This window comes from Phascolarctos cinereus, unplaced genomic scaffold, assembly GCF_003287225.1.
Source record: "Phascolarctos cinereus isolate Bilbo 61053 unplaced genomic scaffold, phaCin_HiC Scaffold_4;HRSCAF=312, whole genome shotgun sequence".
In the NCBI taxonomy this organism is placed as follows: domain Eukaryota; kingdom Metazoa; phylum Chordata; class Mammalia; order Diprotodontia; family Phascolarctidae; genus Phascolarctos; species Phascolarctos cinereus.
Genome location: NW_027555847.1, coordinates 16,391,282 through 16,407,345, shown reverse-complemented (window position 1 = coordinate 16,407,345; position 16,064 = coordinate 16,391,282). Strand labels below are relative to the sequence as shown.

Below are 16,064 nucleotides of genomic sequence, written 5' to 3'. Positions count from 1 at the left end.
GGATGGATGGATGGATGGATGGATGGGGATGGATGGATGGATGGATGGATGGATGGATGGACGGATAAGTGGATGGATGGATGGATGGATGGACAGATAAGTGGATGGATGGATGGATGGATGGATGGATGGATGGATGGATGGATGGATGGACGGATGGATGGATGGACGGATGCATAGATGGATGCATAGATGGCTGAACGGACAGGTAAATAGATGGATGGATAGATGGATGAATGGATGGATAGGTAGATGGATGGATGGATAAATGGATGGATGAAGGATGGATAGGTAGATAGATAAATAGATGGACAGACTTATAGATTGATAGAGTGTAAATCAGTGGTAAAGTGATACGTAAATTTCAGTCAACAACAACCATATTACTAAATAATAATGTAATTATTACCATTATTGCCCAAGATTACAGTTAGTTACAGAGCCAGGTTTCAAACCCAGAAAGCAAAGAAGCCCTGGGTTCAAGTCCCACCTGTAACCCTTCCCAGTTATGCGACTCTGGACAAGTCATGTATAGAAGCAAATATTTAGGACTAGAAGGTATCTTGAAGGTTGAGTCCAACCCCTGCACTTTACAGATGAGCAACCGAGGCTTCTTAAGGTTGAGGGACTTGTCCATGGTCATTCAGCTAAAATTATCTGAGGCAGGGTTTGAACCCAGGTCTTCCTGACTCCAAGAGGAGCACCCTAGCCACTGAACAACACTGTTTCTTCACCACTCTTTCCCCGCTCTGGGACTCAGTTTCCTCATCTGTGAGATGCGCACCTACCTCTCAGAGCCTCAGCTCTCCACTAGGAACACAGTCACTCTTAAATACCAGAGCAGTTGGCCTTGAAGAATGTGGCACTGGGCCTGATGCTCCCCTTCCGAGGGATGAGAGGAAAGGGCAGGGAAAGAAACCAGTGGCCTTTAAGAATTGATGAGAAGAGAGAAGTTCAAGCTCCTGGATACTTGTAGAAAGCCCCTTAGCTCACCCTGTTGGACTCCAAAGCAGCTTCCTCCCAGATAGCCTCCTCTCTCCCCTTCCCTTAGCTTGGGAACTCTGGCCCAAGGGCCTCTGCTTATCTGGGTTCCCCAAGAAGCGGGCAGCTCACCCCCTGCTTCACACTCTGCCCAAAGCAAACTCCAGGTGGCTCAAGGCTCAGAAATCCAGATACCCCCATGAAAGTAAAATGGGGAGAAAGGTTGGGAAGATCACATATCACATGCTAAAGGCGAGTAAGCTCTTTTCTAGACTGAGCCCCAGCGGAAATAGGTCAGGAGAGGTCATTCCTATCAGGGGTCAGTTCTAGGCAGCAGCGTCCAGATGTTATCATCAAGAAACAATAGAATTCTGGAACCAAAATGGAACTGAGGCCACCTAAGCCAAGTCCTTGTTTTGGAGACAACTCTGAGACCCAGAGCATGAAAGGGTCCTGCCCGAGGTCACTCAGCTGGGGACGAGGATTCGAATCCACAGCCTCTTTTCTCCCAGCTCAGCCAGGAGCCAATCCAGGGTGGCAGTATCCTCCGAGGGGCTTGTCAGTACCAAGGCTGTCCTGGACTAGGGGCGCATCACAGCAGAAGGGGCAGAGTTGTCCAGTGGTTAGTGTCTAGGAGGACCAAGGCTCCAGGCCAGACTCTGACACCTACCAGCTGTGAGACACTGAGCAGACCTCTGATGATCTGAATCACCAGTGTCCCTGTCCCAGGCGTTCCCTTCACTAACGAGATTGCCTGCCCACCAAACCTCCTCCCGCCACCAACAAAAATGGTCAAGGAGAGAAAGGGCCAGGTCCGGCAGAGCGGTGGGTGAGCTGGAAAATGTAGCCTCAAGCCATCACCCATAACAGGGGCCCCAAATAGTCTTCTCCCAGCCTCCAAAGCAACTAGCCATCAGCCCACATAACATCAATTACTTTTAAACCAAGAATCAGTGGGATCTGGGAAGAAGCAAAGACAGCCCCTGGGGGCAGGAGCAGCAGAGGGACCAGAGCCAGGAGGCTGCCATGGGCCTCCCTCCTCACAGTACACAGCAGGCACTTAACAACTGCGGAATGGCATTTCCTACTCCACCTTTGGCCCAAATGAGCAGCAGGGCACAGAGCGGAGGCTCTATGCTAGGAGCTGAGTGCAAATCTCTCCTCTGATGCTTCCCATGGGGGTGACCTGGGCACGTCACTGACACGAAGGGAAGAAGGGCCCCTGGGGAAGGGGCCAGGAAGAGATCCCAGTGCTGGGCAATCATGGCCAGCCCCTTCTAAGAGAGAAGCCCATGCAGGAGCCTGACGAAGATTCCAGTGTCTACAGGCTCATTCCTCTAAATTGAGTAATTAATGTCGTATAAACTCAACTAGCACCTCCACAGATGGAGGAAGGGAGGGAGGGAGAGAGAGATGGAAGAAAGGATAGAGGGATGGACAAAGGGATGGGGAGAGAGGGGAGAGGGAAAGGTGGGAGAAAGGATGGAGGGAGGGATATATGGATGGAAAAATGGATGGAGGGATGGGGGAGAGAGGGAGAGATGTAAGAAAGAATGGAGGGATAGAGAGAGGGATGGAGGAAGGGGTGGAGGGACATATTGATGGATGGATGGATTAGATGGATGCTGGCACTTACAACAGCAACGTTGAGTTTGCAAAGCACTTAACACACATTATCTCATTTGGACCTCACCATAACCCAGTGAGACAGGAAATTATTCCATTACAAAAAAAAAAAGTCTCAAGAGAATGAAACCAGAAATCTGCTGCTAACTAAATTCCAGAAGCTTTTTTATTCCAAAGACACATGAAGTACCTACTCTGTGCCCAGTGCTGCCCTAGATGTTGGGGACAGATACAAAGACCACCGTGAGACAGCCCCTGCCCTCCTGGAGCCTGCATTCCTCCTGCTTCCCTCTACCCCCACCAACATCAATACACTTCACGAAGTGACCCCCGAGGTTGGCCAGGACACAGAGGCAGCCCCCCGACCTCCTTATGCCTGCAGAGGGCCAGGAGTGAAGGAGAGTGAAGGTGGGAGGGTCACCAAGAGAGGAAGGAGCTAGCTTTGGCCCGCCTCCAGAAGCTCATCACTCTCCAAGAAAAAGGGAGTTTTGTTTCTCTGCTAAGTGACATAGCTGGGGACGAGGGGTTTCCTTGATGCACTGACCACAATGTTGCTAGTCAAATCCTCCACACTGCTGTCCTCCATCCTGTGGAATTCCAACCGAACAAGCTGCCCAGAGGGAGTGGGCAGTTGGGGAGAGGAAGGGGAAAAGAGGGGCAGGAGAAGCATTAGGATTCCCTCACCTGGGGGCCTGGGGTGGGGCTCAGCCTCAGCTGTCCCTGAGCCGCCAGCATCCCTACCCGGAACCCTCGAGAGACGCTTGAAAGAGCGGCCATCAAATCTTCCTTATTTTATGTCTGATTATAATGGAGATGACCAGAGGTTTGAATGAGAAAACTAAAACATTTGCATTCTGCTGTCAAAGGAGATAATGCCTCCCTTCCACCCCACATAAAGCTCAGCAGCCTTTCTGAGCACTGGGGGAGATGTCAATAAAGTTGAAAGCAGGACTCTCCTGGGACCAGGAGTCACGAGTCAATTCAATCCAACAAACGTTTGTTAAACGGCTCCCATGTGCCAGGAACCATCTTAGGAAGAGCCAGAGCAGATACAGAGAAGAGAAAGAAATAATCCCCACTTTCCAAGAGTTGAAACCCTGTGGGAGAAGAAAGCAGCACACAGAAGCAGGGAGAGAGAATTCATACACAGAGAAGCAAACAAAAGATGTATTAAAAGTAATTACAGGCTGGAGGAATCAGACAATCAGGAATCGGTCAACCAGTATTTTTAAGTACCTGCTTTGTGCCAGGCCCTGAGGACATAAAGACAAAACTGAACCAGCCCTTGACCCTCGACAAGAAGCTTCCCCAACCCTCCGTAATGCTGCGATAGCCTTCCCTCTGTTCATCATTTCCTACTGATTCTGTCCGTGCTGGGACCATATTTTTGTCTACCTTTGTTTTTGTTTTTTAGGCAATCGAGGTTAAGTGACTTGCCCAGGGTCACACAGCTAGTAAGTGTTTGGTCTGAGGTTGGATTTGAACTCAGGTCCTCCTGACTTCAGGGCCGGTGCTCCATCCGCTGTGCCACCTAGCTGCCCCTTTTGTCTACCTTGGTATCCTCAGCACTGAGGTGTTTAATAAAAGCTCACTGGCTGGCTGATCTGTAGATCACCAGTTACCTCCCACGTCACTTGGAGGCACCAACTCTAGGCAAGAGTACCATGCCTTCACTCCCCATTTCTGACACTGAGAGTTTCCTGAGGGCATGAAGGGACCATAGAGATCAGTGGAGCAACTCCTCATTATACAGAGTAGGACCTAGGCCCTAAGGTCACACTGGGTAGAACATGGAAGTCAGGATTTGAACCCAGGTCCCCAAGCTCCAAATTCAGAATTCCTCCCACTTCCCAGAGCTGAGTAGGAGCATCCCTAAGGGCTACGGCTCTGGTTCAAGCACCTTCCCTTCTCCTGGCACCACACCCAACCAGCCTAGCAAAAAGAAAAAAAAAAGGCTGACTCCCCAGAACAAGAGAGGCCTGGCTCATTTTACTGTCCAAGAAAAGCAAACTGAGAGAGCTCAATTTCAATACTCCAAGGTATGGCAGGTTGCTTTCTTTTCTCTCACTTGCATCTGGTTTGGGGCTCCTCAGAATGCCCTTCCTTCATTCTTCTGGGGTTTCTGGGTCAGTGTTCCCAGCATCAGAACCAATGAAGGCTATTCAGTCGCCCCCTCCCTGGTTGATCAGACACCCTTGACACAATTTAAGGGCAGGGTTTCCCTGCCTCCCACTTCCAGGCACCAGCTTGGTTCCTCAAACAGGGCTGGCCTGGGTAACCTCTGTGCTTCCTTCCAGCCCGAGTGCTGAGATCGCCAGACAGCCCCAGACATGAGGAAGCGAGCCGCCAGGGAGGAAGGCAGCTGGGTCATCACCCAACTCCTTCCGAACGCAAAGGGTGTGAAAGAAATTCATTTTCGAGGGCTGGAAGCTGGCCTGGGCCCCTTTATTTATATGACTGGGTTTTATCATTCCCAGATCAGCAGCTGAGTAACTCTTCCGTGTCAAGGGCGACAGACACAGCGGTCTTTTGTCCGAGGCGGCTGGCATCTGGGGCCCTGCTCCCAACGAAAGAGCGCTAGCCAGGAGCCTCCGGGACAAGGCAGTAAGAAGGAACGGGCGGGTCTGTGCCGAGAAGGGTGCTCCAAGGCACCAAAGAACAGGGAACCTGGCCCCTTCAGCATCTGGTTCACGCTGACATCAACACAATAGTGAGAATTAGTCTCATATTCCGGCAGAATGACAGGATCTCAGAGGTCACTCAGTCCCCGTGCTCGGGCAGAAAACAAGGCTCCTCACAAGACGTCAGCTTGAAGGATCTCAGACCTAAAGCTAAAGAAAAATGAAGGGGCATCCAGTCCCACCCCACATGTTACAGATAACAAAACTGAGGCCCAAGATGTTAGGGGGGACTTGTCCAAGGTCACACAGGAGTCAGCATCAGAGGCAGAATTTGAACCCTGGTCTTTTGACTCCACAGAGAGTGTTCATTCCACCGAAGCATGGGAAGGCATCTCAGAGACTGTCTTTCCAACTCCCTCACTTGACAGATGAGGAAACTGAGGCCCAGAGAGAAGTGACCATAGATCTAAAGGGGGAAGGTACTGCAAAAGCATCTATTTTACAAAAGCAGAAACTGAAGCTGAGGGAATTTAAGTGACCTGCCCAAAATGAAATGAGTGGCAGAGCGGAGATTCAAACCCAGGCCCTCAGGCTCCCAAGGCAGCCTCTTGCCATCATCCCACACGTCCTCGCTAGATGCTATCCTGCATCAGATCCAGACGATGTCTTATCTACGCCCTAGCGGGGCGTGGGCGTGCCATGGGTCGGCCACGTTACGTCAGGGAGTCTCAGAATCAGGAGCAAGTCTCACTTCCGCCACAGGCTGTGTGACCCTGCATATGTCCCCAAACCTCTCCCTGCCCTCAAGGCACCTCTCTAGAATCCTAGTTATACAGCAGGTGAAAACCTACATGGACAGAAGAAGCTTTTTCACCAGAAGTGCCTTAAATCTATGAACTCACAAGTCGAGACTCTCCTCCCCCCAAAATCAGTTCTCTACTGTACCCTCATCACTACGTCTTAGACCATACTGGGGCTCCCCAGACCCAGGACAGGTTACCAGCGGGGCGGCTTTCCTGTAGCCAGCCTTCTAAATCTGGGACGGAACATGGAAGACTTAGGATTCTCTGAGTTATGGATATGGTATCTCCTTGGCTTGTGGAGGGCCACAATTAGGTATGGTGATAATAATAACAGTAATAATATTAATAAACATATCCCTGCTGGTTGCAAAAATATCACAGCTACCTCATAACTAAAAGCATGACTTGAAAAGGACAACGATGCCTCATGAGCTAGTATCTTTCATGGACTGATGCCTGACCCATTCCCATCCTACAAATACAGACACAAAAACCCCCTGGAAAACTCCATCGATAAACTCTGCTGGAACCAGAGCGTGACCACAGACCAAACTATTGCCCACAATTACATAACATCGATCTATGAAGTCTTAAGGACAAAGCCGTTCGTGGCTGTCGCCATACTGAATACTCGTCCTCACCAAACTACCAGGAAGGGAAAGCGTTTGAAAATAGCGAGGCCTGAGAGGAAAGTCATGAGGGAACTGGATGAGGCGAATTCCATCCCCATCCTCCTGTCTGCTTCCAAAGCCGTACAAAGGAGGCTCTCAGTGATTCTACTGGAGATGAGCCGCCCGCCGATTTCTTCTATCAAATTGTACAAAAATCATCTGTAGGTTATTAAATACGAATGAAGAGCAGTGGTGTCCCAGGAGAATGACTGGTCCCTGAATTCCATCAAAAACCACATGAAATGTGAGATTATGATGATATTGCTGGAAGGGTAGTATAGCCTGGCGGAGAGGGCACTGGCCTTGGATTCAAATCTCACCTTGCACTTAATGGCCAGGTCCCTTTCAGCTCCAAAGCTAAGATCCTAGGATCTCATCATAATAAGAGCTGACTTTATACAGGCTTTAGGATTTGTCACAGTACTTTACACTCATCCATTCCATCTGATCCTCACAACAACTGTGGGAAGTAAGAAGTCTAGATACCATTGCCCCTGTTTTACAGATGAGGATACTGGAGATCAGAGAGGTTAAGTGATTTCCCCACAGTCACACAGCTGGTGAGTCGAGGTTCAAACCCCAAGTCCAGGGTTCCCCCCACTATACCATACTAATTCTAAGTAAATAGATCATGAATCTGATCTAGCAGGCCGCCTTCCTTTGGTTTCTGCCTATTCCGGGGCGGTCCTCTATGTCTCATGCATACACACATACCCCTCAACTCTTATGTGGAAAGGCTAGCCAGGCAAAGAGCGGCAGTTTCACTCCAACTATGAGGTACTAAGTTTAGAAGCAACGGTGGAATCTTGGTGCTCAAAGGGAGGAAAGCAATAGACATGAAGAAGAGAATGTTATCACTATAAAATTATGAAAAACATTGTCTTTCTTTAAAAATGCAATGCTCTCCTTTCTTCTCCCCAGGTCTTCACCACTTTTCTCAAACAAGGTTGGACGGGATGACCCATTCCCTGAGGACTGGGCCTGCTCTACGTGGTGGTTGGCTCTGGGATGGGCAGACTCTGGATTCACCCATTCACTTATTAGGGCTTTGCTGATCCCTCTTCTTCTAATGAGACTTTTTGCCTGCTGACTCCCTTCACGTCAAAATTTAGCCAGCCAAAATCAGTGAAAATAAAAGTGAGACAATAATTGATTAAAGAGAGATTATAGTGGGGTTAAGTGAGCAAGGAAAAGGAGAGGATCATTTAAATCCCATGGATTGTGTACAGAGTAAAAGAGTTAGTTAGATAGTTAGTAAGATCAGGCCCCTGGAAACTACAGACTTGGCCCAGTGGAAATGTACGAGATTGGTCAGTCATTCCCATACGTGCGTGTGTCCCAGTAGGCCGATACCCCATCTTCATTATACCCTGCTGGGGGGAATAGGGACGAACAGTTGCATTACTGGTTAGCCACATTATATTAGGGCTTTACCATACCCTCACTGCTCCACCTCAGGGACACAATTTAACCTGTGGCCTATCTGAAACTGTGTCATGGCAAGTCAAGTTATGATGGCACTTGACTATCTTCCTATTCGATTTCTATGAATCTTTGGAGCAATACCAGCCCAGCTTCAGGCAAAAGGGGGCAGGGGGATCTTGAATCTGACTCCTAATATTAAAAAGGAGTTGACATTTATACCAAACTTTTAAAATGTGTGAATCGGTCAACAAGCATTTTTAAATATGCCGTTTGTCGTTCGAGGCTCTGAGAATATGAAATCTAAATGGAGTAATTCCTGCCTTCAAGAAGCAGTCGGTCTACTGGACAAGATAAAAGACAATATGAGGAGGTCCTTCTGGATGGGCTTTCTGAAAGAAGCAAATGGGACAGCCTCTTGAAGGGCTGGTTTGGGGACTGCTGGGCCAACCGCAACATGGTTTCTATGGGCTGGGTCTTCCCTCCCTACTCCAGGCTGACCTCCCAAAAGCCCAAAGCTGATCATGTCCCCTCCGTCCCATCAATCAACTCCAGTGGCTCCCTATTACCTCCAGGCTCAAAACCTCTTAGAACCTGCCCCTACAAACACACACTTTCCCAGTCTTCTTACCCCTCCCTGGCCACTGCCACCATGCATTCTTTTATTTGGTGACACCGGCTTCCTCCATGTTCCTTGCCTGAATCTGAACATTTTCCCCGGCAGTCCCTCAAGCCTGGAATGCTGTTCTCAATTGCATCGGCAGCTCTTTGAGGGCAGGGACTGCTTTTGCACAGTGCCTGGCACATAGTAGACACTTAATAAATGTGTGTTGATTGACTGACTGACTAACAACCTTGCTGCTATCATCACCCCAATTTTACAGATGAAGAACTGAGCCTAAAAGGGGTGAAGTACTTTATTTAGGTCACACAGCTAGCAAAGCCCTGAGGCAGGATTTGAACCCCCAGCCCAGCCCTCTATCTAGTCTACCCTTCATGCCTAGGTGCTCTGCTATTTCATTCTCAAACACATAGGACAACTGCAGCCTCTAGAGTCACCCATTTGGGAGCCTGGGTCAAGGATAGCATGCCACACTCGAGGATGGAGGAATGGTCTCCTACCTGAGTGCTGTTTTCCATTTAACAGATCCAAAGCCCAAATAAACATACACACACACACACACACACACACACACACACACACACCAGAGACTAGGCAACAGACAGACAGTCTCATTAGAAGAAGACAAAGGACCTAACAGGCTAATGGGCTGGGTGGGCAAACCCAGAGGCTGCCTCATTCAGAGCCAACCAGCACATGGCCGAGGCCCAGGGCGTGTAGAATTGGACAGAAGAGCTGGAAATTGGTCCCGCTGGGCCCGGGCCTTCTGCCTCAGGACGCAGCAGCTCTGTCAATTCTCTCGCCATCTACACAACCCTTCTTCTCCCAAGAATATTGGAAGCCTCAGTTCTCCAAACCAACTCGTTCTATCAGCCTGCATCCAATTCAGACCACATCCCTTTGTCCCGGGGATGATGGTGAATAAGGCCAGTGGGTTTCTCCTGAAGCCTGGGCAGAGGTGCTGCCTCAGCTGAGGAGCTCCCAAGGAGGAAGCGCTCTCTCCCGAAGCAGGCTGGCTCCTGCCACTCCTTGGAGTCTTAGAGCGCTTCCGGGAGAACTTAGAGGTCAAGGGACTTGGCCTAGGTCACATGAGCAGTATTTGGCAGAGCTGGCATTTGACCCCTGTTCTTTCTGACTCCAAGTGGCCTCTCAAGGTTTGCAAAGTATTTTAGGTGCATTTTATCCTCACAACTCCCCTGTGAGGTGAAGAATACAGGTATTATCACCCCCATTTTACAGAAAAATGGGGCTCAGAGGAGTTAAGTGACTCACTCTGAGTCACACAGCCCCTGTGCCATGCTATCTATTCTACGCAGAGGTCTGGCTGCCAAAAGGGGGACTCTCCAGGGGCCCCAAAGAAGGAGCAGGCAAAGCCCCAGGTGCCTCCCTGCTGGACTCTAACCAGGAAGGACTGCAGGGCAGAAGCCAGTGCTTCAAGAAGCCTCCCAAGTCTCCTCTTGCCCAGGATTGTCCAGGAGGAACCAGGTTTGCTGCTCTTTGCTTCGCTGGGCTTCTTCCTGGTTCTCTGCCCTTCAGGAGGCTTGGCAACTCAACAGGTGGGGCTTTAAACAGCCTTTATGGCCACCTGCTGGTCGGCAGAGCCTGAGGGGCACATGCGGATCCCGACCCAAGGTGTCCCCAGGAACAGTCTCAGCTGCAGCCCTTCTCTCCATGTATCAGTGACTTGGATGGGAACCTGGAAGTCACATCTGTCCCAGCTGCAGATGGTGCAGACGGGATGGGATCATCAGGTGCTGATGAGCAGACTCCAGCAATACCTCAGCAGGCCAGGCCCACAGGTCTCAAACGTTATGGTCTCAGGACTGCTAAAAATGACTGAGGAATCCTCCTCAGGGAACTTTCGTTTCCGTGGGTTGTACCTATCAATATTCATTATATTAGAAATTAACATGTCTTAGTATTATGATGAAAATACTTTGGATCTTATAGACCTCTTGAATGGGTCTCAGGGATGCCCTTTGAGACTTGCTGGGCGAGGCCAGTGCCACACAAGAGCAAGGTAAATTTAACTAGACATAATGGAAAGTCTTACAAGTGGGGTCAAAACCCAACTTCACACATACAAAGTGGGGGAGAGGAAGGTACAGCTAATAGTGGACCACATGAGAAAGAGCTGGGAGGGTTACTGGACCACCAGCTGACTGTTAGCCCGCAGTGTCTCCCCTTCCCTTGCCCTTCCCAGCTCGTTCCAAAGAGGATCGTAGGAGCCAGGAGGAGGAAAAAGGAGAGGCCAGGCTCTGCTGTTCTCTGCTCTGGTCGGGCCTCACCTGGCAGATGAATTTAGCTCTGAACCAGAGAAGGGGGATCCAGAGGGTGAGGGGGCTGGACTCTGCCAATCCCACAAAAAACTGGTGGGAGCAACTAAGAACATTGAGCCTGCAGGAGAAAAGCTCCAGGGAGGGAGGTTATGAAGACAGTCTTCAAGAGTTAAATGGCTCATCCAACTATCTGTCACATGAGAGAGGAACTAGCCTGGTTCTGCTTGGGTCCAGACAGGAAAATGAGAAGCAATGGCTGAGAGTCCCAAAGAGACAGCTGGGTGAGCTGGCACAAAAAAAAAAAAAGGTTCCTAACTATTGGGAAAGGCCCAAAGTGGAACGGGCAGCCCAGAAGGCAGCAGGCTACCTACTGCCCCACCCTGCACTCCCCTTGAAGCAAAGGCTGGAATGCTGGGAGACTGGAGAGGTGAGCAAGCTCCAGTCTGGATGTATGAGGACATGGTCTCCGATGTTCTTCCAGATTTGGGGAGAAGGCTCACAGGCTCATTCCCCTACAGAGAAGTAGGCTCTGCCCTAAAGTCCCGTCCAGCGTGGAAATGCTATGATTCTCCTGATGCTGGGTTCTACAAGACCCTCCTTACCTTCCCTGGGATCTCTGGGAAGCCCCTGACCCTTCACAAACACCCACTCCCTTGGCTGGCCTCAGCCTAGTTAATCTCTCTGCCCCTGATAGCAGCCCTGCCTTCCCTGCAGCACCAAAGGGCTGTGATAGGTTGGGACTTAAGGGCCCCTTCCAGACAGCAGGGCTTTCTCCAAGCTGGCCTCCCCTGGCAGGATGGACTTCCTTGTCTTTGAGGGGTTGTGGGCTCCGACCTGGTCCGTGCCTGGGATTCAAATCACCCCGCCTGACAAAAGGAGTCAGCCTCTTTGGAGAGTCAGGAGGACAGAAGGAGATGCTCCAAGCTCAAGAAACAAACCCAAAAGACTTTAGGGGTCACATCTGTCAACCCAGCAACACAAGGCACCCAGGGAGGACCGGGAGAACAATGAGAAGGAATAGGAGTGGGAAGGGACCCCAGACACATTCTAGCCTGACCCCTACCTGAAGGAGCATCCCCTCTACAAAATCTCAGTTCAAATCCCACCGGAGACACTAGCTGTGTGACCCTGGGTAAGGCACTCAACCTGACTGGGCCTCAGTTTCTCCCTCTGTAAAATGAAGGGGCTGGACTCAATGTAGTCTAAAGTCCCTCCCCTCTCGATCTAGGGTCCTCCGAATTCCCCGCTGATCTGGAGAGCTCCCTTAAGCCTCCTCCCTCAGATAAGGAGCCTTTGACTTCCAGCTCCAGATCTAGGGCCAGGGGCTCTGTCAGCCTCTGCCGGCTGATCCTCTCAGGGAGAGAGAGCCCCGGCCTCCCCACCTCCAGGCTGCCCTTCCGCTGGTGTAGTGGGCTGACTCTTAGGAAGTTTTCCCTGCGCTGGGGCTGTCTCTCTACCATCAAGTCCCTGGCCCTGGCCGGGGGGAAGGACTCTGGCCAGCTTTGGCACTAAGGGGGGACAGGAAGGGAGGGGGGCCGCCTTTCCCGGAAAGTTTGCTTGCCGGGCCTAGTAGGGAAATGGGGGCTGTCAGCCTCCTCCCAGGCCCGCATCAACTGGCGAGAACGGAACTCCGTCCCGGGCCAGGGGCCTCCAGCGCCCTACCGCCCTCAGTCCCACCCTCGCAGATCCGTACCAGCCCCTCTCCAGACCGGTTCGGAAGGGAGAACAGGGGCTGGGGAGTGCAAACATTTAAATCTCCAGCCAGGGGAGGCCGCCCTGCCGTGGCTTCAGGCTCCTCTCGGAGGCTGGGACTGAGCCTGGCTTGGAGGCGGGAGGTGGCTGGGGTGTGATGGGGGGCTTCGAGGTGAGGGACGGTGGGGGCACTATGGGGCAGGCTACGGAATGGGGGGCAGCTGCGGGGCGAAGGCTCCTGGGGCAGGATGGGGCGGTCCGTAGGATGGAGGGAAGGCGGCCCGCAGCCCGATCGGGACTCGGGGGGTGCAGGGATCTGGGGGTACTCACCAGCGGGTGTTGTCGTAGAAGTGCTCCAGCACCGCGTAGCCGAAGAAGGAGCCGGCGGGCCCCTGGTAGAGCACGGCGTGCTCCGGGGCCAGATTATAGGCGGACGCCCCGAGCGCCAGCGCCGCCGCCCCGAGCGCCGCGAGCAGTGCCCGTAGACCCCCGGGGCTCCAGCGGACGCCAGCCCGCATCCCGCAGCCCCCGCTCCCGAGCCAGAGCCCGGGTATCCCAGGCGAGTAAGCCTCCTTCCCCGCGTCTGTCCTGCCGGGCGGCCACCCGGTGCACGCACCCGCTTCGGACCGGGCTGGGCCGGGCTGGTCTAGGCTGGGGCTGAAGGGGTGATCGCTCTAGGCGTGCGGCTATGGCTGAGTGTGAGCGCGTGTGTGCCTGTGTGTGGGTATGTATGTATGTATGAGCGCGCGCGCGCGCGCGCGCGTGTGTGTGTGTGTGTGTGTGTGTGTGTGCGCGCGCGCGCGCGCCCACGAGCGCCCCCTGAGCCGTGGGGGTGGGCGGCAGGGTTCTGGGGAGGGGGGCGCAGGTAGGAGTGTCCCTCGGTCCTGAAGAGGAAGCCCCAGCCCAGGTCGGCGATCTCCCCAGTGGAGCTCGACAGCGGACTCTGCGCTCTCCGGAGCTCTCTGGCCGCTGCCTGCCTACGAGCCTCCCACCTCCCGCCTCCCGCCCCCCCACCCCACCCCCCGCAGGGGCTGAGGGGGGGGGGGCCGCCCGGCCGGCCAGTCCAGCCACAAAGCCTGAGCCACAGTGCCCCCTGCGGGCCATGGCCGCGCCCTGCCGGCTTGACCCCAGGGGGAGATAAGGTCTGGGGAGGGGAGGCGGGGGGGGGGGGGGGCCCTGTCGGATCAGTACCTGGGGCGGGACCTGAGTTCTGGCCCAGGGAAGCCTCCCTCGACCCTCCTAGGACAGGCCTTTTCCCTCCCCAAGCGCTTTCCAGCCGCAGGCACCCCTCTTCCATATGGCTGGAAGTACAAAAAGGCCCCCCAAAAGTCCCAGACCCCAGGAATGTCCCTCATCCGTCCCGTCCTTGGTTACATTTGTTTGGTGGTTGAACCAACGAGCTTGAGAGGAACAGAGAAGGAGGGGGTGCCAGGGTCGCTGCCCATCTTTTACTGGTGAGACCCTAGGACCAGGCTCTTGACCTGATAGATTCCAGGGGGTCTGTGACCTTGGATTGGGCGGGGGAGGGGGAGAGACTACGTCTTTCATCTCACTAGCCTCTAACTGACATTTGGCATTTCCTGCCATTATAATGCATGCAACAGACTACTGAATATTAAAAGGATCCCAGTGCAAAAAATGATTGGGAGCCCCTGGGCTGTGGCAATCTCTGTCTAGGACAGATAGGGCACACTCAGTAGAGAGAGGCAGCCCGGGGAGGGCAGAGAGGCCTGGCCTTGGAGTCCCGGTACCCCGCCCCCCAGCATGCAGCGCCTCCCTCCAAGCCTCCAAATGACCGGGGATTTACACTGGATATACTTTGAGAATAGACTAATATGTGCCTGGATTGTTACCCCCCATAGAATGTAACTGCCAAGGAGCAAAGGCTGCTTCCTATCTGCCTGTGTATCCTGGGTACCTAGAACAATGCCTGGCACACAGAAGGTTCTTGATTCCCTTCCAACTCTAAATCTCTGACCCTGAGATCACAAGAAAATGGCAAACTCAGGCAGCTCTCTAAACTTCAGACAAGTTGTCCATGTGCACCTGTGGAGGAGTTTCCACACCTGGAAATCCCTGAGTCCAGACCAAAATGTGTAAAGCAGAGGGCAAGGCAGGAGGGATACAAAAATGAAAACATCCCTCTTCTCAAGAATCAACCAGTGAATCAGCAGACGTTTATTAAATGGCTCCTAGGTGTGCACACTGCACTAGACAAAAAATAAATCACCTCTGCCCTCCAAGAGCTTCCATTCTATCCACAAGACTCGTGCACAAAAAGATCCTTCTAGTCTACCTGGGGAAGGGAAGGGGCAGAACAAGGTGGACATACAAGTATATTTCAAAAAACCTCTCTACCCTCAAGAAGCTTCCCTTCAGATAGGGGAGACAGCACATAACGCAGAGTGCTGGCAAGGGAGGAGGGCATGTTTTGGTTTGGAAAGTGAAGGGACGAACATGGGAGGAGATGTGCATACCCTTCTGAGTACCAATGTTCTGATTCCATTTCCAGAACTGGAGGGGGGAGAGGGAAAGAGGTAGAGTGGCTCATAAGAAAATGTCTGGGGCTTATATGGTCTGATGCTGTGTGAAGTGAGCAGAACCAAGAGGACTCTGTACACAATAACAGTCGCGTTATGCAATGACTAAGATTGTTAAACCGAACCCTTCTCAGCATTACGAGGATCTAAGACATCTCCAGAGGCCTCGGGATGGAAAATGCTGTCCACATCCAAAGAAAGAACTATGGAAGTCGAATCACTATCACTTATTTTTACCTTCTGTTGAGTTTTGTTTCATTTTTCTGATGGTTCCTCCTATTGGTTTTAATTTTTACTTACAACTTCACTAATGTGAAAATATGTTTAATGGGTATGTAAATGTAAAGCCTATATCAGACTGTGCGCCGTCTTGGGGAGGGTGGGGGGGAGGAAGGGGGAGGAAAATTTTCAACTCAAAAGCATATGGAAAAAAAACATAAAAAAAGAAAGAGAAAAAAAGGGAAAAAAAGAAAGAAAATGTCTGGGGAGAAAAGTGAATGGCCACTTTCATAGCTCTTAGAATGCATATATTCTCCTATTATTTCGTGTCCCCAGATAGATGGCACCAATTCTCAGTTCCACGTACCCAAACAGGTATTAAGCCTTATCTATTCTGCCTCCCCTATATCCCTCACACTGACTCCCTTCTCACTAGGCTCGCCCAGCAGCCTGGCCAGCGCAAGCTCTCATCACTCTTGTTCTGTCACGTCCACCTCATTCTGACCACATTGGGCGTTTTTTTGGCAAATACAGTGGAGTGGTTCGCCGTTTCCTTCTCTAGTTCATTTTGCAGATGAGGAAGCTGAG

The 16,064-nt window shown here is 51.9% G+C and overlaps 1 protein-coding gene across 1 annotated transcript in view; it reads right to left on the bottom strand.

The window, feature by feature from the left end:
- ITGA9 (integrin subunit alpha 9) overlaps nucleotides 1-13,685 on the bottom strand; it is a 354,182-nt gene extending 340,497 nt beyond the window's left edge. The window contains exon 1 of the mRNA XM_020979532.2: nucleotides 13,048-13,685. Within this exon, the coding sequence (XP_020835191.1) occupies nucleotides 13,048-13,235 (188 nt within the window). The 5' untranslated portion in view covers nucleotides 13,236-13,685. The remainder of the gene's footprint in view (nucleotides 1-13,047) is intronic.
- Between the last annotated feature and the right edge of the window lie 2,379 nt (nucleotides 13,686-16,064).